At 55.6% G+C, this 24,459-nt stretch overlaps 2 protein-coding genes across 7 annotated transcripts in view; one reads left to right on the forward strand and one right to left on the reverse strand.

Moving 5' to 3' along the window:
- Nucleotides 1–8,861, forward strand: part of KIAA0232 (KIAA0232 ortholog) — a 54,918-nt gene extending 46,057 nt beyond the window's left edge. Inside the window, exons 7-8 of one of the 2 annotated variants that reach the window (XM_024745216.1) lie at nucleotides 4,294–4,391; nucleotides 6,365–8,861. In XM_024745216.1, coding sequence (XP_024600984.1) covers nucleotides 4,294–4,391; nucleotides 6,365–6,544 — 278 coding nt within the window. In that variant the 3' untranslated portion in view covers nucleotides 6,545–8,861. The remainder of the gene's footprint in view (nucleotides 1–4,293; nucleotides 4,392–6,364) is intronic. The other variant, XM_024745217.1, reaches the window with a different exon arrangement.
- A 3,995-nt stretch (nucleotides 8,862–12,856) lies between these two features.
- LOC112399813 (uncharacterized) overlaps nucleotides 12,857–24,459 on the reverse strand; it is a 16,932-nt gene continuing 5,329 nt past the window's right edge. For 3 of the 5 annotated variants that reach the window (XM_024745208.1, XM_024745207.1, XM_024745209.1), the window contains 3 exons: nucleotides 24,103–24,285; nucleotides 23,627–23,840; nucleotides 12,857–15,072 (listed from right to left, as the gene is read on the reverse strand). In XM_024745208.1, the coding sequence (XP_024600976.1) occupies nucleotides 14,540–15,072; nucleotides 23,627–23,840; nucleotides 24,103–24,156 (801 nt within the window). In that variant the 5' untranslated portion in view covers nucleotides 24,157–24,285 and the 3' untranslated portion in view covers nucleotides 12,857–14,539. Of the gene's footprint in view, nucleotides 15,073–18,662; nucleotides 19,994–23,626; nucleotides 24,286–24,459 lie in introns of those variants that run through there. The other 2 variants (XM_024745210.1, XR_003003315.1) reach the window with 2 other exon arrangements.

The raw sequence follows: 24,459 nt of genomic DNA on the forward strand, positions 1-24,459 counted from the left end.
TTAAACACGTTGGAGGGTATCAGGTCAGGTGTGGTTTTTTTGTTTTTTTTTTTTTTTTGCGGTATGCGGGCCTCTCACTGTTGTGACCTCTCCCGATGTGGAGCGCAGGCTCGGCGGCCTTGGCTCATAGGCCCAGCCGCTCGGCGGCATGTGGGATCCTCCCAGACCGGGGCACGAACCCGTGTCCCCTGCATCGGCAGGTGGACTCTGAACCACTGTGCCACCAGGGAAGCCCAGGTGTGGTTTTTAAAACAGTTCTAGCAGCAGAATGGAGGGGGGAAGGGATTGAAAAACTGCAGAGCCCCTGCTGGGGTTCTTAGGCTCTTGCAGTGATCTGGGTGTGACAGGATAAAGGCCTGGACTGAGGCACTCGGAGGAGGATGCCGGAGTTTGCTGGGTGACTTTCTGTGAGTAGTGAACAGCAGGAGGGAGTTAGGGGAGACCGGGTGGAGAGGGACATCGGAGCAGTAGCAGATTTGGTGAAGATGATTTTAGTCTGTGAGCCGCCCAGGTGGTCATACTCAGAAGCTATAAAAAGATCCTGATCTGAAATGTCGGGAGAAGTGAGAACTAAGGAGGCAGCCCGAGTGGTCAGCTCAAGACTCTGAGCTTGTGCAGACCTCCGTGGTCCCCTGGGCTGTCAGCTGCAGCACTTCGTCAGTGGTCTCTCCGGTCAGAGCCCTGGGGGCAGGTCAGTCTCCTGTTAGTATTTGCATGTTCCAGTGTGTGTCTCTCCCCAGTTCATTTGTAGTTAACCTGGAGCAGTGATGTCCAGATGCCTGCACTGGCCTGCCCTCGCAGCCTGGCCTCAGACGACTGCGGGGGAGGCTGGGACTGTTTGCTTCTCTCTGTTGTGTGGGCCCAAGAAACGGCTTCCCCAGCCCTGCCTTAAAGGGTCATAAGGGGAGCATAGAGCAGAGTCTTTATTTTCAGCATCTTTTTTTTTTTTTTTTTTTTTTGCGGTACGCGGGCCTCTCACTGCTGTGGCCTCTCCCGTTGCGGAGCACAGGCTCCGGACGCTCAGGCTCAGCGGCCATGGCTCACGGGCCCAGCCGCTCCGCGGCATGTGGGATCCTCCCAGACCGGGGCACGAACCCGTGTCCCCTGAACCGGCAGGCGGACTCTCAACCACTGCGCCACCAGGGAAGCCCTTCAGCATCTTTTTTATTTAACAGCATTTATTAAAGGCCTGTTCCTCCATCATTAGCTAGTATTTGGGTTGCTCTACATGATTTACGAGGTGCTTTCAGTCTTTTATACAAGCCCTGTGAGAGCCTGGTTTTCAGATGAGGAAGCTAAGTCTCAGGTTGAATGCCCAGAATCAGGCACCAGCCATGCAGCTCAGGCTTGAGTCCAGGCTGTCTCCTTGTGGTCCAGAAGCTTGCTGTCCACAGCAGCTGTCTGCAGGTGGTGCCCGGGAGACACCAGGATGATAGGCCTCAGTGCAGTCCAGTGCACTGGCTGAGTGCGTCCCAACTGCAGTTAATGGGGGTGCGGGTGGCGAGGGCCGGGGACCCTGGAGCAGTGCAGCAAGAGGACACCCACACGCAGGACGGACCCAGAGGGAAGGAGGGACGCGGTGGCAGAGCAGGCAGGGCCAGGGTGGGGGGCGGCTTGGGGTGACTTCCAAGCACACTGAGTTGGGGCTCCATCTCTGTGTCACGGGCTGTCTCTGCAGCCTCCATCTGGTTTTCTGTTGCTAGTGAGGAATGCGCTTCAGCTGTCAGCTCCAGGTCCGTGGTTATCTATACGGTGCCTTGTAGGTGCTGTACGTGGTAGTCCATTCAGCTTTTTATATATTGTGGAGTGGCGTGCAGGGAAACTCTCAGTGGATAAGTGTGGTGACCAGGCTTCTGAATGACCTTGAACTCACGACCGTGAGTTAAATCCTTGCACGGTTTCCTCGGAGTGCCGTTACGAAGTGTGGTGCTTTCAGCCTGTGGGGTGGGGGCATAGACTCAGCAGAAGCTTAGCCGGGAAGCAGGTGGCCTTCTCACCCACTCAGCAGCCGTGACTCCCAACACTCGTCCCAGCTCCAGAAACTTCTGACGTCACGCCGATGATTACTGAGAAGCCTGGGCAGCTCTGAGTCTGAGCTGGGAGCTCCAGCCTCCCCGGGAAGGAGGGCAAGGAGGATTGTCCCTTTCTCCTGTGAGTCAGGAGATGGAGGCCCCAAAGGAGGAGGAGGCAGTGTGGCCCCGGGGCAGGGGCAGCGAGGGCCCCGTCGGCACGAAGGCCCAGCCCCCGCCCTGCTGTGTGCCCACACACACACCCACTCCGCACATATTTCATGCATGCTTGCCTCATTGCCAGGCACTGTTCTAGGGGCTGGGGACGCAGAGGCGGCGTCCCTGCGCTCCTGATCAGCTCACCTCTCAGCAGGACCTGAGGGAGTCAGGACACAAGCGCCTGGCGGCTGGGGCGCGGTCCGGGCAGGGGCGCCGGCCGGGGCAGCAGCAGGACTGCACGCGCTGTGGCCCCTGTGTGCCCAGCACGTGGGCCGGGGGGAGGGGCACGTCAGGCGGGCAGCAGGGACTCCGACCACAAGGGCCTCGCAGGCTGTGTGCCACAGTCTGTCCCACGAGTCCGTCTCCAGAGCTCATACACTGGATTCAGAACATTTGGAAAGCTCACTTAGAAAAGTGTTTGTGTTATTTGAGTTTTAAAGAGAGAGCCCTGCAGGGAAACAGTATAGGTAATAGTGGGGGGGATCCGCTCCGTCTGTGGGCTTATCCGAGCCAAGGAAATGGTTACCTTCCCCACCTCGTACGAGTGGTGACCAAACGCGGTGGGGCGCGGAGATGATGAGAGCTTGGTAGGTGAGCTGAGAAAAAGGTGATGGCCCAGAAAGGGTGAGGGTGAGGGGTTCCCTGCCTCATGGGAGAGCAGGGCGTCCTCCCCAGCTGTCCTGCGGCGGGCCGGCCCCAAGCCCAGGGCTTTCGTTAGTAGCAGCTGTGGAAGGTGTTAGTGAGTGTGCCAGCCCGAACTTGAGGCTGCACACAGGTGATCTCTGATGAACTTGCACAGAAATCTGCGAGCGCAAATGATGATCCTGTTTCAGAGATGAGAGAACTGGGGCTCCAGGAGGCTCGATAAGTTGCTCCAGGTTACACCACGAGTGAGTAGCGTCATCAGCCGTCAGCTGGCGTCTGTCTGACCCCAGAGCCTGGGTTTCTTCGCGAACCTGCGCTAGGAAGTTTGAGGGCCTGAGGCTGTCAGAACTAAAGGTCACGCAGAGTACAGCCTTTTGTGGGAGGCCCAGCAGGGCCCAGGCTTGCCCGCCCCCGGTGATGGCAGGAGGGCCCGTGGTTGTGGAGCTGGCCCTGCCGCTGCTGTGACGCGTGGGGTGGCGCGCAGCTCATCCAGCACCTCGCGGTGACTGCTGCGGGCGGCCGGGGTGGAATCCTGACACCCTTTCCGTAGAGTTAAGGTGACTGGGGGGCCAGTGCCGGTTAAGGCCGGTGGGCATCAGCCCTGGCAGTACTTCAGACTCACCTGGGAGCTTCTCAGAAAGTGCCCATACCCAGACCAAGTCAGTCAGAATCTCAGGTGCGGGCCGGGCTTCCAGACTTTTCTTAAAGCTCCCCAGGCGATTTGAATGCGAAAGCAGGGTTGAGAAGCTTTAGACTAAATGATTTATCTGATTCCTTCCAGTTCCAGCTTACAGTCCTGTCCCCTTCCGAGAGCCGCTGACCCAGTCAAAGCGCTAGCCACCTTCCTCCTCCCTGTTCCACGGGCGGCTTAGTTTGCTGCCGAGCTGAGGAGGAACAGAGGATGTTGCCCTGCTTTGTTTCCTCCGTTGCGCCCCCTCTTGTCTGAAATGCCTTTGCTCACTTGTTCTGTGAACATACGCGTGGTGCATCATCTGTCCTCCTCCACACCACGTTCGTGCTTGAGAGCTCGGACCTTGCTGGTCTCTTTATCCTGTTTTCCCAGGGCCTGTCACTTAGAGGTGTGAGTACGTATTTGTTGAATGAATGTCTCATGGTGGGATAACAAGAATGCATGGTTATGCTGGCCTGTGTTTCTTGGTTTTTGTTTTTCTTTTTAACTCCATGAACAATTTGTTAGAAGAATTTTTAAATTGGCCTAACATTTTCCTCGTACACCCCTGTCTGGCTGGTGCTGAACATGTCTGCTTTTAGTGACTTCTTAAAATCCCCAAAGGGCTGTAGACCTAATTGATCTGACTTTTCATTGAAAAATGAAACAAGAATGTATGTTTCGTAACTGTGTCTTAATGAAATTTCCCCCCCTTTCCCTCTTTTCCCTTCTCCATTCAAAATGATTAAGAATGTTATACAAATGCCAAGGGAGAGAATGGTATAGAAGAATATCCAGATGTTAAAGAGATGCCCAGTAATGAAGAGCGTCTGTTAGATTTTAATAGGGTAAGTGGACTGCCCTCCTCCTTATTACTAACTTACACATGGCCACCACAACCCGCAAAGCCTGGGAGTCCTGTGACTGCCTTTCCCTGTCGCCAAGCTCTGTGGGTGTGGCCTTTCTCGTCCGTGGCCCTTTGGTCTGCATCGCCTCCCACTTACTGCCAAGGCTTCCCTCTCTCCTTGCAGTCTGTCCGTCACTCTGCCGCCAGAGGGAGTTTCTCCATGCGAATCTGACCCTGTCACTCCCCTTAAACTCCTTGGGTGGGCGCCCTCTTCCCCATCAAAGTGTCGACCACAGGGAGCCCTTCTGGTGCTCATTCCTGCCCCTCAGCTGACTGCACTTTCTGCTCGCCCGCCCGTGAGCCCCCCCTGGGGCAGGGCCAGGGCCTGGGCCTGTGCCTCGCCCCGGTAGGCAGGCAGGTGAATGAGTCGAAGGGAGCTTCCTTGGCTTCTCAGTGTGATTGTCATTGTCAGTTGAAGTCTCGTGAGAAATTGCTCCCAGAGCGCCCTGTGGTCTTGGTGTCCGTGGACCTGTCAGACCGAGCACATCGAGGCAGACGTTTGGGGGCGTCCCCCAGCGTCTCTCCATCTCCGTGGATGTCCCACCCCCCAGCGTCAGTCCCCAGACGCAGCACTCGTTCTTCGTTCCTCCTTCTCTCACCTACACACGCGGTCTGTGTGCCCGTCCTGACCACCCACCTCTCAGCCGGCTCCATCGTTCGCGCTTCCTCCGCGTCAGCGCCCCCTGCGGACCTCTGCCGTGGGCTTCGCCGTGGGCTTCGCCTTGGCCTTCCTGCTTCCGCCTTCCCCTCCCCAGTCTTCTCCCCACACCGTGAGGCAGGACAGCCTCGCGAGGGTTACTTCGTTTAGTCTCACAGCCGCCCCGGGAGGTAGGTGCTGTTGTTCTGCGGGAGAGAAAACTAAAGGCCCGTAAAGATTCAGAACGTGTATCCACACAGCCACAGCCCAAGTGCAGACCTGAGCCGTGACCCTCAGCCCTGAGTCCGACTCCCACTGCCGACCGCCATGGCCTTCCGCCCTCGCGCACTCGCTGCCAGGCCGTGTGTGTTTGCCCTCGCCTGCCTCTCTGATCCTGCGTCCTCTGCTCCCCCCTCAGGACTGTGGTGGTCTTTCTGTCCTCCTTCCTCGGGGGCTCTCAACCAGGGACAGTACTGCCATCTGGAAATGGGGGTGGGCGGGTGCTTGGGGGATCTTGCTAGTCGCTGTGACTGGGTGATGAGGGAGGCATTGCTCGTCACCTGGGGGAGGGGAAGAATTGCTAGTCACCGTGGCGGGGAGGATGATGTCGCTAATTGCTGTGCGGGGAAGCACCACCAGGTGTTACGACTGCACTTGGTGTCCTGAGGGCCAGAGATGCTAACCATCTTGTGGGTGGGGGAGAGTCCCACACAGCCAAAAGTATCCCCAAAAGGTACCATCTACCTATGGACCCCCGACTCAGAAGCACAGCCCCGAAGTCCCAAGCCAGCTCTGGCTGTTTCTGTGGCACAGCTTGCTTCTCGGCCGCGGGCGAGGATGCCCCGCCGCTCCTATCTGGAGAGCCCCCGGCAACCACTTCCCCCAGCTGGTCAGCGCAGCAGGAAGCTGGGAAGCTGTGCTGGTCTGTCTGCTTGCTGTCCTCTCCCCTGGGACGGGAGCCCCAGCAGGGCAAGGCCGTGCCGTCCTCCCGGTGGAGTCCCCGCTCAGAGACTCGTTTCCATCCAGCCCTGACATCGGCAGCCTTTTGTCCAAGGGGTTGAACGTGGAGAATTAGGGCTTGGGATCGTGTATAGATCAGGGAGGAAAGCTTGTTTGTTTTGCTTTCAAACAGGAAAACTCTTCAGATTTTTGTAACTCTCCACTGGAAAACATCAACGATTTGTTTCTTAATCTCTGCATATATAGAGTGTCTCACATAGCCCTTCTGAAAAAATATCTGGCTTTTGACCTGTTGACAGTTGTTCCTTTCATCTTAGGTGTCTTCTGTTTATGAAGCAAGGTGCACAGGAGAGAGAAATTCTGGAGCAAAAGCAAACGGCTTCCGCAGAAAGATGTACTCCAGTGCCAGCTCCGCCTCGGAGGACACGGGCTCGGAAGGTGGCGGTGCGTGGGTGGAGCCCAGAGAGGAGGCGCTCTTTTCCCGAACTCATCTCTAAACCTGCAGAGTGTAGTACAAATTATTTTTAAAAATTGATATGTGAGCGAAAAGTACCCTTTTGTGAGGCCTGTTCATCTAAAACAACAACTTAGGTTTCTAAGGTTTCTTCTTCAATTAACTGGTTCAGATCAGTAATTATCTTTCTCTTCTTGCTTATTTTAGAGTTGAGGACAGCTGTCCTGTTGAAGATTTGTTTTTCAAGCTGTTAAACTCTTGGCTATTTGAAATAGACTAGATGTGTTGTCATACCAAGAATGGGTGTGCATGTGCTCGTCTTAGAAGCATCACTGCCTTTTGCATCTTCACTGCAGTTACCTTCCTTCCAGCTGCAGTCACATCACTATCACCTTATTAGCATCGCAGTGTCAGCAACCACTTCCGCTATTCAGAGACTTTAGCTTTGGAACATTTAGGCTTTGTCCTCCAAGAACTGGGATATGAATACTTACCCTGCAGTGGATCAGTGCCTTTCTTGAAGGCAAGAGGGCAGCATGGGTGACTCATCCCCGGTCGTCATTCAGTAAAATCTCATGTACATTTAAAGTAGGAACCACAAGGGTGTGCTTTTAGAGACTTACAAAATACTGTGTTTTCTCTCTTAGGATTTTCCCCCTAGAGTATCATGGACAATACCATGGTTTGTGACTTTCTTGTCACCTGAGGCAGCCAAGGCTTTGAGGTACGGGGTAGCGTTTGAGGCCAAGCGGGGTGAGAGCGCACCCCCGACCTGCTCTTAACGCTGCAGTTACATTTTCCCCAGGCACCGCTCGGGGTTATTTGCGGTGAGTCTGACAATACTCGACGAGGACCTTAGTTGCAGATGAGATTTTTCTGGTGACCGATACTGAATCGAAGCCCCCAGAACTTGAGACTGTACACGTTTGGCACGCAGTAAAGGCCATCCCAGCGCCCCAGAGAGACCTTGGCTGCTGCAGCGGACTGCCCCTGTGGCTGTGACTTAGTGTAGCTTAGAGCTCATTTTGTGTTTGAGAGAATGTTCTGGGCAAGTTCTGTGTGTGGCGGGTCGGAGGGTAGAGTACTGATTGCTCCCATCCCTGTGTGATTGCTTCACGGGACCCGCTTTCCCGTGTCACTCGGGAACCCAGGGGTCAGTCCCTCTCATCCAGTCCCGTCCGTTCGTGACGGTCGCTTCCTTGAGCTTCCACGCTGCCAGGCCACAGGCTGGAGTTAGAAGGGGCAACATTTGCAAAACCTAAACGTTTAAAATTGTTTTTCTTTTTTAACCAACTCATTGTTTTTTTAAAAAACAAGAAACAATGTGTGACATCAGTTTAGCATGTCTAACATCAGGAAGTCTAATATGGGTGAGACAGCTTCACCACTATTTTGGCAGGCAGTAAACACATAATTTACTAGCTGGGAGCTGAACTGGCTGAGAAATACATCATTTGCTTCGAGCATTGGGTTTTGTTGCCTTTTTCTTAATTGATGACACGGACAACTCCATCCAGGGCTGTGGAGTCATCCCCGGCGCTGTCTGTCCTCACTGTGGGAAACCTGATGGGCCGTTGGGTTTGGTCTCACCACATGTCAGGGTTTGTTTTTATACAGCACATCTTTGACACTTTAAAGTGGGTTTGTGTGTGTGTGCGTGTGTGCGCGTGTAAGGTTTTATGTTGCTGTTATTTATTTACAGACTTTATAAGGTTATATGTATTTTTCTTTCTTCCAGAGCTTCCTAAACATTGATTAGCATCTGCACTGAAATGTAGTCTAACAGCAAAGGCAAAAGGGATTGGCAGTTGTAAATTCCTAAAATCACTGCAGTGACGGCCATCCTAGAAACCGTTGCTTACGTAGCCGCGACCAAATAAATATATTTCAGACACAGCCTTTAGCTCAGTTGATTTCTGGACAGCTGCTTTTTATCACGAAAGGGCTCCAGGTGGTCAAGGTGCAGACTTCCTTACACGCCAGTGGGAAGGCATTGCACCTTCCACGGGGGAATGGGAATGGATTATAAGCGGGCAAGGGGATTAACAGATGATGTATTTATTTGTTCTCATAGCTAAGTGGCTGAAGCCCAGAGGCTTTCAGCGACAGAGCTGAAAGTATGGTTTTCAGTTTTGTAAATGGATGATCACAAAGAAAAAGCATTTTTTAAAAAGTTGGCAAAACGCTGAAACGCACTGTGGTATGAAGCGCGTTGCATATCCATAGCACTGAAGTATCGGTTTTCCATTCCTGGGCTATTTTTTTCCCCGTGGTTGTATTGTTCTGATTTCACGTACACCAGAGTAACTGGTTTTTTGTTTTCTTGTGGAGTTAACACCAAATAAAAAATTTTAAAAACCGTTGGTTGTCTTTATTTATCATAGCAAAGATTCTTTTATAAAGAACCCCAGCCTCCTCTTAATTATGTGTGCCAAGGTCACATCATTCCAGAAGAAGGTTATTTAGCTCTTCCTATAGGCGTTGCAGAAAGTGCTGGCGTCTGCTTTGCTGGAGAAGAAACTGGGTGGGGCCTGCTGAGAAAAGTGTCCACACCCCTCCCATCCCCACCCCTAGGAACGACTGCCTGACCCTTGCAAAGAACACACCATTTTTGTCTTGTGGTGGTAGACAAAGCTTAATCTTTCTGTTCTGAAGAAAAAAAAACAATTCCATGTATGTATATTAACGTGATCACTGTACACTGTAAGAAAGAAATCAATGTATTATTAAAGAAGTATAAAGGAATATTCATCTGTACCTCCATCACCCTGAGAGGGTAGCTTCTAACATTTGTGCAAAACCCCATTCTAGACAGCTGAATGTATACATGGATATATATAGAGAGAGAGAAATTTACATTAAAGGGTTGTACTATACCTGCTCTTCTGTGACTTCAGAAATAGGTTTTTTTCCTCAGACATCTTTTCATGTCAGTAATGATAGATCTGCGTCATTTTTATAGCTGTATGATTCTATTATATGAATTCAACAGGTTCCTTGTGGATCAACTTTTTTTTTCTTTGACTGCGCTGGGTCCTCGTTGCTGCGCAGGGGCTTTTCTCTAGTTGTGGCGAGCGGGGACTACTCTTCGTTGCGGTGTGCGGGCTTTTTGTTGCGGTGGCTTCTCCTGTGGAGCGCGGGCTCTAGGCATGCGGGCTTCAGTAGTCGAGGCACGTGGCCCCTAGAGCACGTGGGCTTCAGTAGTTGCGGCATGTGGGCTCAGTAGTTGTGGCTCACGGGCTCTAGGGCACAGGCTCAGTAGTTGCGGCACACGGGCTTAGTTGCTCCGTGGCATGTGGGATCTTCCCTGACTGGGGATCGAACCCGTGTCCCCCGCACTGGCAGGCGGATTCTTAACCACTGCGTCACCAGGGAAGTCCATGGATCAGCATTTAGAATGTTCCTTTCGCGTTTGTTCAGTATTCTAAATAACATTTCTGTGGACTTCCTTAAACATGGGTCTCCTTGGACGATGGCTGCGAAAGGGCAGTTCCAGCCCGTGGGATGCCTGCTGCCGGTGCTGTGGTGTCGCCCACGTCACACTGACACAAGGTCTTTTTTTTTTTTTGACTTTTAAAAATAGTTTATTTGAAAATAACTACGGATTCACAGGAAATTTCAAAGATAGTACAGAGAGGGCTCATGAACCTTTCACCGTTTACCCCATGTCTACATCTTCTGTAACTATTGTACAATATCAAACTCAGGAAATATGTGTTGATAAAATATGTATGTATAATTCTGTGTCATTCTATCACATGTATAAATTCATGTACAGCTGCCCACCCTTACCGTGGTTTTACTTTCCAGGGTTTCAGTTACCCACGGTCAACCTCAGAAAGCTTAGACATCCTTTTTTTCGACCGTCCTTAAGCTGAGCACTTGCCTCTCGTCAGCACGGAGGAGAGGTGGGTTTCTACAGGAGGATTCGAATTGTGTTCTACCCATCTTTTTTTTTCTGGTTTCTGGGATGTGTAGGCACGTTTTTAAAATGTCTTCTCCATCTTAAGAGTAAAAAAATATTCTCCCGCGTTAGGTAGAGCAAATCTCTGGAGCATGCATCTTGCAGACAAGGACCAAAGCTGAAGGAGTCAGCTTCACTTTTCCCAGCTAGCTGAGCGGCTGCCTCAGCACCGTTGTCTGTGAAATCCTTCCCCAACCCGACTGGAGGTGAGTGACATCTGTAAAGGGAACCCCAGGGCTGAGCACCTAAAGCAGTGCCTCGTGCCCAGCAAGCCCCCGAGCGTTCTCTCGTGGCTGAGCAGCGGGTGGGCGTCATCCCGGGATGCGTCTGCATCCTCCCTGGCTGAACTGGCCGAACTACGTCTTCCTTGGTCTGGCCGCTGCGCCCAGCTGGGCGGTGTGGTGGCAGCCGGCCGCCCTGCCGGAGGCACTGAGGCAGGGCCGGAGGCTGACGGGGCGGCCCCGTGTGCGGGCGCGACGGGAGACGTCACAGGAGCATGCCCTCCGCTGCCGCGTCCAGGACCTCTCCCGTCCGCCAGCTCCTTGCACGGGTGTGCGCCTCGTGGCCACGCCGACCATTGGCCCCACCTGTCGTCGTGGCTCTTTGAAGACCTGCGAGCGTAACAGCTTCTCAAGTGCCCTCACCCGCAGAAGCAGGGTGGGGTGTCGAGCTGGACTGAAACGGGGCCGCCCTGTGCACAGCGGCTGGAGGCGGGGCCCTGGCCTGTTACTGTCCCCAGGAACCGTGGTGTCACAGCCGAGTGAAGAGCGAAGGGAGGGGCGTGAGGGCCCCTGCTTAGATGTCCCTGAGGTGCCGGCCTTGCCCCTTCTGCCACTGCAGACGCCGTCCCGGCGGCCCCGGGCCCGTGGGTGAAGTGACTGTGACCAGGCCTGGGAGGCTGGCGGCTGCACAGCGGTGGAGGAGCAGGAGGGCCCCGCCCCCGTTTCCCTCGGGAGCAGCTGGTGGACGGCCTCCCAGGCTGGGCTGTTGCCAGCACGGAGACCAGCACCCGAGCCTCTGCTTCGGAGCCCGCCGCTGGCCTTTCGTCGCTGGCGGGTAGTTGACAGCATTTTTCGGGGACAGTTCCCTCAGTGAACTGACACGCGGGCGGGGTCGGCGTCACCAGTACCAGCCAAGCACGTGCCGGGCGTTCTCGCAGACAGTGTTCGGTGTTCATTCTCAGCGCCGTGGGGTAGGTACAATTGGCCCCCTTTACGGGTGAGAAAGCATACACGGGGGGGAGGTAATCACCTGCCTAGGTCTCACGCCTCGTGAACAGTGGAGCCCATCCCAAAGCCTCCATCTGGCCAAAATGCCACTATGAAAAGTGTGCTGCGGGGGGGGAGGGGAGGTGTTGAGCAGCCGCCTCTGCCCCGCCGTCTCTTTCTAGTCCTCGTGAGTTACGTAATCGTAAGGGCGTCATCTCCAGGAGTCCAGACTGCGACAGGATGCCCGGGGGTGAGTCCTGGCTCTGCCACCCGCTGGCCGTGCGCTCCTGGGCGAGTGTCCACGCCCCGGTGTCCTCGGCTGTCAGTGGAGATCACGACAGGACCTCTCGTCAGGGTTGGCTGTAAAGATGAAACAGCGCAGCCGCACGGGCTAGAGTGAGCGTCACGACCCCTCCCGGAAGCCGCCGTGCCCAGCCCTGTGGCTCAGGAAGATCACAGCTTCTGCAGGGTGCCCCTCGCTTCCTCCCCTCCCCTCCCTCCAGCCAGTGGCAGCAAAGCCCTGGGCTCAGGGTCAGGCCCTGCAGAGGCCTGTGGCCCTGGGCGCTCACTGCGGTCACGTGGCCATCAGGTGGCCTGCTCAGTCCTACCCGGTCACCCTCATGAGATCACACTGTCCCTCCTGGCGGGGGCCGGGGCCGCAGCAGAACCAAGTGTGCCCATCGGAGTGGAGCCAGGGTGGCAGGAGGGCAGCTGGGATCCGGCCAACACTTGTCTCCCTGGGGAACAGGCACGTGGCCGGCTGCAGCTCACACTGGGCTGGCCACTTCATGTCACAGTCCAGGGGACCCAGAGCTGGGGAGGCCTGTGTGGGAGGGACAGAGGAGGCCCCACCCTCTGGCCTGCCATCCCAACAGGCCCTGGCTCCCCTGAACCCCAGCCTCGGTCGCGGAGGGGGCAGAGGAGGGCACGCTGACCGCTGGGCCTCTCAAAGGAAGAGGCTGGCCTACCTGAGCAGAGCCCCTTCCTCCCCGCTTCTTTTTTTTTTTGCGGTACGCGGGCCTCTCACTGTTGTGGCCTCTCCCGTTGCGGAGCACAGGCTCCGGATGCGCAGGCTCAGGGGCCCAGCTGCTCTGCGGCATGTGGGATCCTCCCGGACCGGGGCACGAACCCGTGTGCCCTGCATCGGCAGGTGGACTCTCAACCACTGCGCTACCAAGGAAGCCCCTTCCCCGTTTCTTGTTGCCCACCTGAGGAGGTGCGAAGTGACCTCGGCCAGCCGTGTGACCCTGAGCTGGTCACTCTCTCCGCCAACTGATGAAGGGCAGGTAAAGCTGCCTCCCCTCCCCTCCCCTCGCACGCATGCGCTTCTCTCTGTCCTCGAGCCAGCGCGCGGGTCTGGGACGTGCCCGGGTCTGGGACGGGTGGAGGAGACCAGGCCCGCGCCAGGAGCTCCTGCTCTGACCCGCCGCCGTGGCCAGAGCAGACCTGCCACGTGCCCGTCCCCTCCGTTCCCTCGCTCGGGAAGTCCAGGGGCCCGGCCAGGAGCAACGCTAGCCGGGGTGAGCAGGCCTGGGCTGTCACTTCCAGGTCGGGCCGCCTACCGCTGTGTGGCCTCCATGCTCCCGTGCCCCTGCCCCTGCACCGTCAGACCCTCGGCAGAGGGAAGAGCCCCCGGAGGAGCCTGGGCTGACTGCAGCACCGCGGGCTCGGGGTCCCCTCGAGGACACACGGAGGCCTGGGGGCCGCAGGCCGCGAGCCCCAGGGCGACAGCCGGGAGGCCAGCTTCAGGGCGCTTCCTCCCTTTACCGACGAGGGACCCTGGACCCTGTGCCGAAAACCCCAGGCTCACTGAGGGCCTCGAGCACATCCTGGCCCCTCTGGGCCTGACTCTCAACTCTTCTTCTCCCAGCCCCGGGGGCACCTCCTGTGGCGCTGCTCAGGGCCCAATTCCTGCCGGTCACAGATGTCAGGTGTGACCACGGCGTCCTCCCACACACCGGAAGCTGCGAGCCAGCGATGGGCAGCAGCCCCCTCAGCGGCTCCCCCTCTGGGCTTGCGTGCGCCCCCGGCATCGCTGCAGCCTGCAGCGATCGCTCGCAGACCCCAGGACTACTCAGAGAGGTTGGGGATCCTTTGGGAGGCACACTCACAGTGGCGGGCCCTGGCTCTTAGCAGCGGTGCTGCACTGTTCTGGTCATCACCCCTCGCACTCACCTGGGCCTGTCTCCGTGCCCCAGCCTTGGGAGCCTGAAATTGCGTGGCACTCAGTCCCGCTGGCAGCCCCACCTCCCCCAAGTAAGGCCCTACCGGGGGTGCTGGGTGAGCCTGGCCTCTCTGCCAGCAGGTGTTGGTAGGGTCTCAGGTGGTCTCCTTCTGGGACCCTCACTTCCCCAGGCCCACTTCCCCACCGGGCCTCCCCTTCCTGAGCTTGGGAGGAAGTGGGGAGACCTGAGCCTCTGGGTCATGTCCTCATGCTGAACTCGGGTCCCCCGCTCAGAAACACTTCTCCCAGGCTTGGTGCCATCGCGCTGGGAGGGTGTTTTGTTACCTGGATGAGGTTGGAGAACAGTGGAGCCTTGGAGTCTACACCTTGACCTTACTGAGCCGTCACGTGGAAGTAGGGACAGCAGTTTGGGGCCTTTTGGGGGCCAGCGTGTCTTCATGTTGGCATTAAGCTACTAATTGGGAAGAAAAGGAGGTCTCTGGGCCTTGGTCGCAAAAAATAGGGTTTGGAAACATTCATTCATTCAACAAACACATGTTAAGAGCCTACTAATGTGCCAGGCCCTCAACCTGATGTTGGTATGAATCTTTTTTTTTTAACATCTTTATTGGAGTATAATTGCTTTACAATGGTGTGTTAGTTTCTGCTTTATAACAATGGTATGAATTTTATTTTTCTAAGTCAGTAAACCTCCCTCAGCCCTAGCTGTCTGGTGATAAAGATACCACAATTTCCTCTTTCGTCTCTCCTCGATAAACTTCGGAGGGTCTCTGCAGCCTGCCTGAGCTCTGGCCATCTGAAGTTTTCAGCAGTTTGAAGGAAAGCGGTGAAGCCCCCCGAGCCCAGGCAACCCCCTTCCTTAGAAGGCTGGCTCTTCTTATCTTGCCCCCAGATAGCCCCGCCCCACTCAGGGGCCTCGGAAGTCAGCAGGCCAGGGGTGCAGGGTGACGCATGAGGGGCCCAGCTCTGCCCTGAACAGCTGGGTGGCCTTGGCAAGGCCACGTGATATCCCTGGGCAGGGCAGGGCAGGGGGAGGAAGGCGGTGCAGTCGTCAATTTCACACACTCCAAGGGCATACACGAGGCCCTTCCTGTGGAATGAGTTACCCGTTTCATCTGGAAGAAACATACTGGGGTCCGTTTCCACCCCGTCACTCTGCAGATTGGCCGTGAACAGCGTGGTTTCCTTCCTGGCAGTGACCGCTCTCCAGCGCGCTGCAGATGACAGAAAGCACGGGAGACCAAGGCCCAGCACAGGGAGCTCCGACGGCGTGTGGAGTGGAGCTCTCCGCCACACTTTCTGGGGCCCACCTTTTCCCAGCCCCGGGGAGGTGGCTGCCTGGGGCCACCTGGAAGAAGTCCGGGCCGAGGCTGTCCTGCACGGCTCCTCATGAGCTCCGGCCCCCTTTGGCAAGCCGGTCACCCTCTCCAAACCTCAGTTTTCTCATGTGAAAGCTGAAAAGGTGAAACCCACTCCCCAGTGTTAAAAGCAATAAGGTGCCTGCACACATGGGTGCTGGACAGGGGTTAACCCCCTCCTTAGTGCCCACCGAGAGCAGCTGGTCAAGCCTTAGCAGAAGTCTCCTGTTAGTGTGTCAGAATCCGAGTTCGGTGTCCCAGTTGGGTTTGGCTGGGGTGGGGACAGTGATGTGGGAAAAGATGGGAAGACAGATGTGGGAGGGGTTTGAGAGGGTTTGGGTCTCATCCTGGAGTTGGCAGGAGGCCTGAAGGGGTGTGAGCCGGGCCACCCTTTGTGTCATGGGTGAGCAGTGGTCTCTGAGGTTGGAGAGGGATGCTAGAAACAGCTGATGCACAGCAGAGAACCCTTTAGAACTTTTGTAGCTTTTAAAAGAAGATCACAGGGCCTTTCCTCCCTTCTCTGCAGCTGCATGAGCTCAGCATCCTCCAGTGAATGGAGCTCTGGGCGGCGGCCCTGCCCAGGCCTGGCCTGCTTCTCCTATTGAGCTGTGGGGTCTTGTGCCCCTTCCCTTCTCTGATCTCAGCCTCCTTGTCTGCAGAAAATTATCAGAAGATTATCGATAAATGGGGAGATTGGGATTGACTTAGACACACTACTATGTATAAAATAGATAACTAATAAGAACCTACGGTATAGGGCTTCCCTGGGGGCACAGTGGTTACGAATCCGCCTGCCAGTGCAGGGGACACGGGTTCGAGCTCTGGTCTGGGAAGATTCCACATGCCGCGGAGCAGCTAAGCCCGTGTGCCACAACTACTGAGCCTGCGCTCTAGAGCCCGCGAGCCACAACTACTGAGCCCACGTGCCACAACTACTGAAGCCCATGTGCCTAGAGCCCGTGCTCCGCAACAAGAGAAGCCACTGCAATGAGAAGCCCGTGCACCGCAACCAAGAGTAGCCCCCGCTCGCCACAACTAGAGAAAGCCCACGTGCAGCAACAAAGACCCAACACAGCCCAAAAAAAGTAATAATTAATTAATTAGTTTTTTCAAAAACCTACTGTGTAGCACAGGGAACTCTAGTTAATACTCTGTAATGATCTATATGGGAAAAGAATCTAAACAAGAGTGGATATATGTATATGTATAACTGATTCACTTTGCTGTACAGCAGAAACTAACACAACACTGTACATTAACTATACTCCAGTAAAAATCAATTTAAAAAAAAAGGAGGAAGATTATTGGGCCCGCCTCCAGCATAGCTGTGAGTTTGGTTATTCGATCCTGGATGGGAAAGCCCTTTGTAAACAGTATGTGAGAAAGTATTAAAGTCATAATTGCATTACACTAAAAAAAAAAAAAAAAAAAAAAGGTCTCACCATCCCGCAACCCGAATGGTTGATCTAGACCATGATTACGAATGGCTGTGGAATCATCAGGTGATGTGTTGACAGCACCGGGACCCCCTAGTCCAAGGCGATGTTGCTAAGAGTGGGATGAGCTGTCCACTCCTGATGGGACATGTAGGAAGTACACATGCATGGATGCTGGGAGTGACCCCTAGATGCAGACCACTCTACTGGTCCCACTCCCATCCCCAGCGCAGTGCCTCCTAAGGGACTCTCTTCAGAGGATACTGCAAAATGTTCCTTGGGGGCAAAATTGAGGACCGCTGCTTGGGATGAAACTGAGTTTATAGGAAATACTGGGGCTAGAGGAGCTTGTTCAACACCACCACAAATGTACAGTCCTCTAAATCCATAATTCAGAAAATTCTACAAGACAAATAACGCAATGTCATCAAATATATCGCGTAGGAAAAACAAACCAAGGGAGAACTATTTCAGACTAAAAGAGACGTAATGACCCATCTACCAAGTGCAGTGTGTTGCTTTTGGAACCTGATTTAGAACCTTAATTCCCCGACCAGGGATCGAACCCGTGCCCCCTGCAGTGGAAGCGCAGAGTTCTAACCATTGGACTGCCAGGGAATTTCCCAGAACCTGATTTGAACAAACTATAAGAAGACATTTTTAGAGATAATTGGGGAATTATAAAACATTGAGGAATTATTGTTAATTTTAGGTATCTGACGATATTATGGTTATGCCTCAAAAAAAAAAAACCTTACTACTAAAGATGTGCATGGAACACGCTGAAGTATTTTCATGGGTTCTGATATCTCTGAGATACACTCTAAGTGGATCCAGGAAAAATAAAAAGAACAAGAATATGGGGTGGTGACAGGAAGAGCAGAATATAACCAGTGTTGAGATGGGTACCTAGGGGATCACTCTACGGTTCACTGTGTATATGTTTAAAATTTTCCACAATAAAAATGGCTCTCGGGCTTCCCTGGTGGCGCAGTGGTTGAGAGTCCGCCTGCCGATGCAGGGGACACGGGTTCGTGCCCCGGTCTGGGAAGATCCCACGTGCCGCGGAGCGGCTGGGCCCGTGAGCCATGGCCGCTGAGCCTGCGTGTCCGGAGCCTGTGCTCCGCAACGGGAGAGGCCACAGCAGTGAGAGGCCCGCGTACCGTAAAAAAAAAAAAAGAATCTCAAGATTAAAAAAATAAGTTAGAAGTGGACACAGTAAGCAGCAGTCAGCAGTAGAGCCTAACTCTGAAGAGTCCGGCTGGCTCCGAAGGAGGCGTGGCAGGCGACGTCTGGGCCTCCGTCCCCCACTGTCTCAGAGACAGGAGCTCCGCTGGTTCTGCACCGTCTAGGGAGGGAGCCGGCGGGTTCTCAGCCCCCGCACGCAGGGCACGCCCCCTCCCAGAGGCAAATGCACAGCTCGCTCAGCCTCGCTCTGTCTGGCCCGAGGACGGTTCCCCATCAGCACTCTAAAACCGAAGCCCTGCTGCTTGCGAATGGAGTGTAAAATCAGGGTCCAGACCCTCCCTGGGCCGCCCCCCAGCCACCTGGGCGCCAGGGGAGCAGCGCTTGCGGGCTCCACGGGTCTGCACAGACCTCTTCTTGCCGCTGGACTCTCGTTTGCCTCCGCCTGCCCGCGTCCCTCGAGGGGTGGCTTAACGTCATAGATGGCTTCCTCCCGGCCTTTGGAAGCTGTACTGTCAAGGCACCCAGACGTTCCTGGCACTGCAGACAGGGCGATCTTTGCAAACTGCAAAGCTGACCTCACCGCTCACATTTACCCCCTCTTCAGCCCCAGCCGTGCTGGTGGACCCTCCCCACGGTTGCTCCCGCCACCACCACGGGACCTTTGCACATGCTGTCCCTATGCTGGGCACTCTTTCCACCCCTTCCCCAACTAATTCCCACCGGCCTTCAGGTCTCAGCCTCCTGGACCAGGACAACCCCCTTCCCCAAACCCCAGTACATGTTTTGGTGACATGTGTCACAGTTTCCGTATCTCTACTTTGTGTGACTATTTGATCCATGTCTCCCCCGCCTAAAACCACAGGCTTCGCGAAGACTGGGACTGTGCCTGCCTCTGCTCCCCACGAGCCCCTCACACTCAGGATGGGCGCTCCCAGAGGATGTGTGAACCGGGGCAGTGGGGGGTAGTGTAATCTCCCTGCAGACCTGTCACTCTGCTCCCTTGCACCACCTTATTTTAGTAAAGATTTTAAAACTCTGATTATGAAGATAAAATAAGGGACCTCCCTGGTGGTCCAGTGGCTAAGACTCCACGCTACCAATGCAGGGGGCCCGGGTTCGATCCCTGGTCAGAGAGCTAGATCCCACGTGCCACAACTAAGACCCTGCATGCCGCAACTTAAAAAAAAAATAAAATAAAAAGAAAGAAAGAAAAAATAAGATTGTAGAAATTTTGAAAGTTAACAAATTATAACATGTATGTGGTAAAACCCCACCACAGGCTAATTTCTATAGGCATGTTTCACAGTCAACACCATTCCATAGGTTTGATTTTACACCCAGTGCTTTCCGTGGAAGTTCACAAAACATTGTCTCACACCAGGAAGATGTTCTAAAACCTCCGACAGAGAAGCAGCCCTGCCTCCCTAGACTCTCCAGAGAGACCACTGGGGCTCGAGAACCAGTGTCATTTACGCAAAAGCAATGCTTTGCCAACCATCTCAGACGAACAGGCAGGCTTTGTGGGGAAGCAGGCGCCTTCGAGAAACTTCACTCTTTACTGCAGGGGCCACGGCCCAGAAGGGGTAGGATTAGATGTTCTAAGGCCGTGCCCGGCCATGGTGGGTCCCATGGAGAGGAGAGGAGAAGGCTGGGTTCTCATCTTCACTCCTGTAACCCTCTCCTCCCTGGGCCTCAGTTTCTGCATCCGGAGAGCAAGAGGTTGGGCTGTGACGTCGGAGGGCGATAAAGAGAAATTAATAGCCTACAGACATTCTGCTCATCGTCACACAGCAGCCGCTGTCCACCAAGCACCTGCCGCCCCGCCGGCTACACCACTCCACATTCACTGCTGCACTCGCCTTCACACGGTCCCACGGGGGAGGGAACGCTTTTTAAGCTCTATTTCAGAGATGAGGAAGGTGCAGCTCACAGAGGCGGCTTGCACCGAATAAGCAGCAGAGAAGGACCGCATCGGGGCTGACTGTCACTCACAGAGGGTAGTCCATAGGGAAAGAAGACAGAGGGGACGTCTGAGTGGCTCACACGCCAGTGGCTCTCTCTGGAAGGGAGGGTGGCAGGCACCGTGTATTTTCTTCTGTGGACTCACCCGCATTCACCAAATTTTCCACGGTGGCTATTACTCTCACATGGAACTAAAGTAAAAGTTTGAAAAAAATAAAATATCGTTTTACACGTCTCCTCTACAAACTGAGAAGAGATTGTTTCTGAATCATTTCTTGGTCCTAAGCTTTTACCACATGACCTGGCACGCACGAGATAATTTGGTAAATATTTTAGTAATGATAAAAGATCCTTTTTTTTTTTTTTTTAACCTGTAAAAAGTACCTAGGGTAAAAATCACACCACCAGCCAGTTAACGAACAGGAACACAAACTACCTGGGCCCTCGCCCCTTCGAGGGCCACTCGGGGTCTCTGTGAAGATGCTTTATATCTTCTACAAACGGAAGGCCAGCCTTTCCCTCTAATATCTTTTTTTTTTTTTTTTTTTTTTTGCTGCACTGCATGGCACGCAGGATCTTACTTCAACAACCAGGGATCGAACATGCACCCCCTGCAGCGGAAGCTCAGAGTCTTAACCACTGGACCGCCAGGGAAGTCCCTTCCTCTAATATGGAAAACACATAAAAATGCAAGTGCTAATCCCTGTACATCTAAAATCATCCTTGTGAAATTCTAGCTTGTCTCACTCCACACACACGTTAGAGCTCTGTCTGTGCCACACACTCCGTGCCTTGGGTAAACCGCACACCTCCTGATGTGCCCATTTCACAGATGAGGAGACTGAAGTTCAGGCATGTTAAATATGCCACCCCATTGTCACACTGGGATGGGGTGCCGACCCCAGTGTCCTGGCTTGGGTCTCTTTCCTGACCCCACGTGGTCTCCCTGCATAGGCCTCTGGAGGGGCTCAGGGCGGCTTCTTGGGCCCCTCCTATGTCTCCAATGTAGACATCTGCCGGGAGCCTCAATGGGGCGCTGAGGGAGGCTCTGTGTCCCCCAGAATGTGGGCCCGGCTCAGGGCTCCCTGGCACACCCCCGCTCACCTCCTCTAGGTGGTGCTACGCCTGCCCCTTCCACGCAGAACCCCACCTGCCACTGCAGCCCCGCCTCTCCCCAGGGATGCACCTCCCCACGGGCTCCCAAGAGCCCAGGGAGGTGGCGACGGTCATCCGCATTTTACAGATGAGGAAACCGAGGCTCAGAGAAGGGCAAAGTCAAGACAAGCCAGTGCCAGACGGGTGTCTCCAACCGCCACCATGTGCTGGGGGAGCAGAGGCGGGCAGAGCAGGGCGGCCCGGCCCTGCATGTCAAGGGCAGTGAGAGGGTGCGAGGCAGTGTGGACCCGAGTGTGCGGATCGCTCTTTCTGGAAGCTCGGCTGCGCAGGTTTGGCAAGAGGTAGTGGCAGCTGGGAGCAGGCCTCGGAAGAGGTTTGTCTCCTTCTGGGACAGGAGGCAGCTGAGCCTTGCATGGGCCCAGGGGAGGAGCTGGAGTTGGGGACAGGAAAATGGGGACTGGCCCTGCATGCGAAGAGGCCCCCAGGGAAGGCGCCCGGAGCCTGGTGGACCCTGGGGGAGTGACCAGCTTTTTCTTTCTCGCCCCTGAAGCCCAAACCCAGCTCTGCTCAGTGCCCCTGGGCAGCCCCAGGCCCATCTTTTCTGGACGTCCCACCCAGGGAGTGGTTGTGCTTGCTGGGTGAAGCCTGGATCTCCCTGGAGGGCTGGGCCCACTGGGATCGGGGATGCCCGGAGGGGGGACCCTGATGCCTGGAACAGCCATCCTCAAACCGTCCTGAGCACTTCCTGTGTGCCAGGGTTAGGCTCACAGCCTAACGGGGAGGCAGGTGGACAGACAATTCTAGAGGCCACTGACCAGGACCTGAGGCTATGTCAAGAGGGCCCAGCGAGGGATCTCCAGGAGAAAACCAGAGGCCAGGGTGCTCGGCCTGGTCCCCCTGCGGCTCCAGACAGCACACCTCACGTGTGGCTCTTGGCCGATCTCTTGGCCCATTTTAGAGTTTAGGGGCAGCCCCTCCCCCAAGCCCAGCCCCACCCCCGCAGGGCAGGAGGAGGGCGGGTGTTGACGACTGAGCACGCCCCAGGCCAGGCTGCGTGGGGTTGGGAGACCCCTAACCCGGCGGCTGCCACCCCCTCGGATAATCTGGTTCGCCTGCCACGTGCCCAGCACGACGGCCACGGGGGAGAGCAAGGGGCTCCCGGGCCTCTCAGGAGGGCGTGGCCAGCTCTGCCAGGTGTGGGGGCCGGGGGTGGCGCGTGGCCGAGGGGACCAGGGTTGGCTGGAGAAGGCAGGAGGGGGTCCAGGCAGAAGGAACGGGACAAGCAAAGGCGGGGTCTGTGCAGCCAGGACTGTGACGTGTCCGGAAACGCCAGTCTGGATGGGAAGGGGGCGGCGGGGCTGCAAGGTTAGGCTGGGGCCGGATCTGGGAGGGGGTCCTGGAGAGATCGGGGCGGTGGCCTGGTGGCTGTAGGGGGGTGGGTGCAAATGAAGAGGCAGCAGTTTGGAGGTGGATCTGCCCCCCTCTGTCTACTTGTCACCCTGGCTGCTACGCTGCTCCTCTCGGGCCCACACACCCTCACCTTCACCTCTGCAGGCCTGTCCTCGGGAAGTCCCCCCCGCCCAGATTCAACAAGAACAAAAGCCTCGCAGCCAACTGTCTCCCAGCCATGAGCTCACCCTCCGTAGGAGGGAGTGGGCAGCCAGTGCTCAGAGAATCAGCGCGACCCGGCAGAAGCTGAAGGCTTTTCCTGGAGACTTCTGAGGCCTTGAAGGGCAGAGGTGGACCTCGTTCAGGCACGCACCGGGTATCAGCTGGGCATCAGAGCCTGGTGCAGGGAGGATGCCTACAGTATCTGGGGGGTGGGGGTGAAGTGGCAGCGGGAGGGAAGGTCTCCTGACGGGTGACACTTGGTGGAGGGGGAGGAAGGTCAGCCAGCCTGAGGCTTGTGTGAGGCCCCTCAGGGCAGAGACCCAGGGGTGGGCAGGCTGAGGCCTGCTCCCTCCCCAAAGAGGAGGGGTGGCCGCTCTGGAGGGGGAATGGCAAGGAGCCGCCAGGGGCGTTTTTGTGAGAGCTAAGAACATCCTCCACTCCAGGTGCAGGACGGAGGCAGGACAGCAGCTGGACTCGGTGCTGGGACATTTAGGAAGCCAACTTCTGTAGCCAGGAGGGAGCTGGGCCCAACTGTGTGTGTGTGTGTGTGTGTGTGTGTGTGTGTGTGTGTGTGTGTGTGTCTCAGGAGCTGTTGGTTGGTGGGTGGATGAGTTAGGAGAAAATAGTGGCTGAGGTTTGGCAAGAAGAGGAACATGGAGTGCATCCAACAGGTTCCTCTAAAGTGGGCAATATCTAAGGTTGGCTTAGGACAGAGGAGCAAAGGGAGAGGTTGAAGTCGCTAGGTCAGGGCGGGTAGATGCGTCAGGAAGAAAGACAACACGTATTAAACCCCTCCCCGACCTGAGGTATGTGGGACACCCCTTCCTCTGAAAGAGGAAACCGAGGTTCAGAGAGGTTAAGTAACTTGCTCAAAGTCACACAGTAAACACCAGAGCTGGGATTCCAGCCCAGATCTGCCTGACGTGAAAGCTCATGTTCTCTACTATCATCAACTGCTTCTCAGGGGCTGGAAAAAAATGGGGTCTCTTGTGGAGGGGCAGTGGGGAAGGTAGGGGTGGGGAGAGTGTGGCATGGGCAGGGCCTCACCCCAGGTGCCCCGTCTGTCATCACCAAACAAGCACCACACTGTATGTTACCTGGAGCCAGACGGCCTGGTTGCCAATCCTGCTGGTGTCCTTCGCAGCTATGGGGCCGTGGGCATGTAACGTTCCCCTGCATGAGCCTCAGTTCTCGGCGACATGGGCGACTGCGAGGACGAAGAGGGTAGACACACACTGCGCAGGGCTCAGGCAGGCTACGCTCTTCCCCCTCCTCCGTGTGGGCCCTGGCTACCCGCTGGGGACCTGGTGACTGCAGAGACCAGACAAGGCGGTAAGGCATCTGGGAGGTGGCCCAGGGGCTGCTGGAGCCCTGCACGGCCTCGGGTGGGAGTTGGGTGAGAGTCGGGGATGCTATTCCGAGGGTCAGAGCACCTGGGGTACCATTCTGAGCCACACACCAGAGGGGACTAGGAAGTAGAGGAGAAGGGAATCCCAGGAGGTCCAGGCAGAGGGCAGAGCAGGTGCAAAGGGGAGGACTTGACAGAGTTCGAGGTGCTTCCAGGGAGCCTCACGCGTGGAAGGGGCGGGAGAGTTTCCCGCAGTGGATGATCGGGCGTGAGAAGCATCTGTATCCCCTGCCACCTCTGCCCTCTGCATCCATCTCACGTGGCTCCCACGGGAGACCTGATCCCGCAGCTTCTAAATCGGGTTTCGCTTTCTGAGGGTGGCGGCAGCAGAAGGCAACGGGGCGATGCCTTTAAAAAACAAGGCTATTTGGAAAATTCCACTGTGGTGTGCTGTAACGCAGAGCCCCACCCCCACGTGCTTTCTGTGGTTTCTTAGTACCTAGAGCCTTAAGGCCTCCAGCCCTGGGCTCCTCTTAAGCATCAGTGAGCCGCAAGCCACAGGGGTCCCCTGCACCACACCTC

This window comes from Neophocaena asiaeorientalis, unplaced genomic scaffold (assembly GCF_003031525.2).
Source record: "Neophocaena asiaeorientalis asiaeorientalis breed wild unplaced genomic scaffold, Neophocaena_asiaeorientalis_V1.1 scaffold65, whole genome shotgun sequence".
Classification (NCBI taxonomy): Eukaryota; Metazoa; Chordata; class Mammalia; order Artiodactyla; family Phocoenidae; genus Neophocaena; species Neophocaena asiaeorientalis.